At 37.9% G+C, this 2,433-nt stretch overlaps 1 protein-coding gene across 1 annotated transcript; it reads right to left on the reverse strand.

The window, feature by feature from the left end:
• Window positions 1-277: 277 nt before the first annotated feature.
• Window positions 278-2,036, reverse strand: LOC111893788 (xanthotoxin 5-hydroxylase CYP82C4). Its single transcript, XM_023889871.3, has 2 exons — window positions 1,093-2,036; window positions 278-1,013 (listed from the first exon to the last, which is right to left on the reverse strand). Exons 1-2 carry the CDS (start codon window positions 2,032-2,034, stop codon window positions 384-386), a joined length of 1,572 nt encoding a protein of 523 aa, XP_023745639.1. The 5' UTR covers window positions 2,035-2,036; the 3' UTR covers window positions 278-383.
• Between the last annotated feature and the right edge of the window lie 397 nt (window positions 2,037-2,433).

Here is a 2,433-nt window from a genome sequence, read left to right on the forward strand (position 1 = left end):
AGTTCGTGTCAAAACATATGTTTAAACGAATTAGTTAGCTAGGTATTGTACTTAATGAAGGTGATATGAAAGCATATGCTGCTAAATATTCAATATTCCCTTGGTTACATACAAATTTACCAAAAGGCTTTTGAAAGCTAGCTGATTTAACTTTTTCTGATATTATACACTTCGACCTAGCCAAAGTGAATATGTTTTGCTTAATGGGATTAAGGATCAATTAATTATGTGTATCCTCATCAAAGTAATATTGTAGGACACCTTCAAAATAAACATAGATAAGTAAATTTTTTGTTAATTATATAGGACCTCTTCAATTATTTCAGTACATTATATAGATTGTTCTTCCAAACAACAAAAGATCAACATAAATACTTTTTCTACTATCCATAGAGTTCGGATGGAAGGCGTGGGGTCAGGAGGGCCTGTAATGGCTTCTTTTTTGGCATGGTCAACCCAGGGCTCTCAGTCATGTCGATCGGGAGACCTCCAGGAAGACCTAAATCAAAAGAATGAACAAGACGAGCCAATGTCAGATGAAGAACTTGGATAGCAAGTGTTGCTCCAGGACAAGAACGTCGACCTGACCCAAATGGGATGAGGACAAACTGCTGTCCTCTCAAGTCGACATGTTCATGTTCTTCACCCATAAACCTCTCGGGTTTAAATTCAGATGCATCAGTCCAAACCTTCTCATCCCTTTGAATCTTCCACACGTTAACTATCAACCGAGTCCCGGCTTTTACATGGTACCCTGAAACAGTACAATCTTCCATCGCTTCCCTCGGTCCTAGAAGTGGGCCCCCAGCAGGATACAGACGTAAAGTTTCTTTAATAACGGCTTGAAGATATACGAGGTTTTTGATGTCGGTTTCAACGACTTGTCTCTCTTTACCAACTTTGTCGTCTAGTTCATGTTGCAATTTAACTAGATGATCGGGATGGTTTAGCAACAATGAGATAGCCCACGTTAGTGTTTCAGCCGGTGTATTGCCACCTCCTAACATCATCGACTGTAAACATTTGGAGAAGATTAATGATCGATCCACACAAGATACAACTTATTATATATAGTATATTAGTATAAGTTACCAAGCATGTAGATTTGATGCTGATATCTGAATCATACTGTAAACCGGAGAGCTTTCCTTCTTCTTCAAGAGACAGCATCACGTTTACAAAATCGTGTTTATTTCGTTTTGAATCTAATTTCCGATTGAGCCTATGTTCATCGAGCCACCCTCCGAGCACTAAATCCAGATCCTTTGCTGTCCTTTTCATCTGCTTCACATATCCATCAAAATCCAACCACCCTAAAAAGGGTATTGCGTCCGATGCCACGAATATGCCAATCAAACGAAAGAATTCATTGAGGGCTTTCTGGCAGCTTATGGCTTCATGGCTGTCAGTTTCGACACCATAATACCGCTTTCCGGCTACCATCATCGTAATTATATTTAACAACATGGGTTCCAACCATTTGATCAAATCAACAACCAAAGGCTGACGTCCACCGTTTTCCACCCATCGCCCGTAGAGCTCTGTAATTCCGGAATTAATCTCCGACGAACGGACATCTTTTTGCATCTCCAGGCGACGGTTGGAGAGGAGCTCAAGGGTGGTGATCTTCCGCATCTCACGCCAAAAAGGAGTGTATGGGGCGAAGCCAAATATGGCATAGTTATAGCCCATGTGCTTTACGGCGGCGGTTTTGGGTCGAGAAGCAAGTGCTTTGTCGTTTACGGTGAAGCATTCTTTGGCTACTTCCCAACTGCTGACCACGAAAGCACGACGGGTTCCAAGCCGGATATTGAACGTTGGTCCATATTTATCTGCCATGGCTCCTAGTGTTCGGTGGAGAAGCTGGTTACCACCACCAAGTAGATGGAGGTGTCCGATGATCGGCAATGCACCGTCCACTTCACGAGCTTCTCTTGCCGACTGTTTGGACTTCATTCGAGTACTGCAAATTACTAGGTAGAAGATGCATAATACAAAAACAAGTAACATGATTAGTTCGGGTGAATAAACCATGGTGTATGTATTAATGCTGTAGTGGAAAAGATAAAAGACTCCATGCGACTTATATATATATCGTGTACAACAAAAAAATTCAAAAAAGAATTACACAATTCGTTCGGCAGAATAATTCAAAATATATATATATATATATATATATATATATATATATATATATATATATATATATATATATATATATATATATATATATATATATATATATATATATATATATATATATATACTAAGGTTAATACCGTGGAAACCATGAGTGATACAATAATAGGCATAATAAATATTTATTTAATTGTTAATAGGTGTAATAACAGTTAACAATAGATTTATAACCAATTGTTGTTTTAGAAACTTAGATATTTTATTTGTAACTTTATAAATTTTTATTTGAATTAA

The sequence above is a fragment of the Lactuca sativa genome, chromosome 2, assembly GCF_002870075.4.
Source record: "Lactuca sativa cultivar Salinas chromosome 2, Lsat_Salinas_v11, whole genome shotgun sequence".
Classification (NCBI taxonomy): Eukaryota; Viridiplantae; Streptophyta; class Magnoliopsida; order Asterales; family Asteraceae; genus Lactuca; species Lactuca sativa.

What these genes read in the sequence shown, in the direction of transcription:
- LOC111893788 (XM_023889871.3), bottom strand. Translation starts at nt 2,034, where the DNA reads ATGGTTTATTCACCCGAACTAATCATGTTACTTGTTTTTGTATTATGC. An exon ending in GCATCAAATCTACATGCTTG is followed by an intron (nt 1,014 to 1,092) that starts GTAACTTATACT and finishes AAATGTTTACAG; the next exon opens with TCGATGATGTTAGGAGGTGG.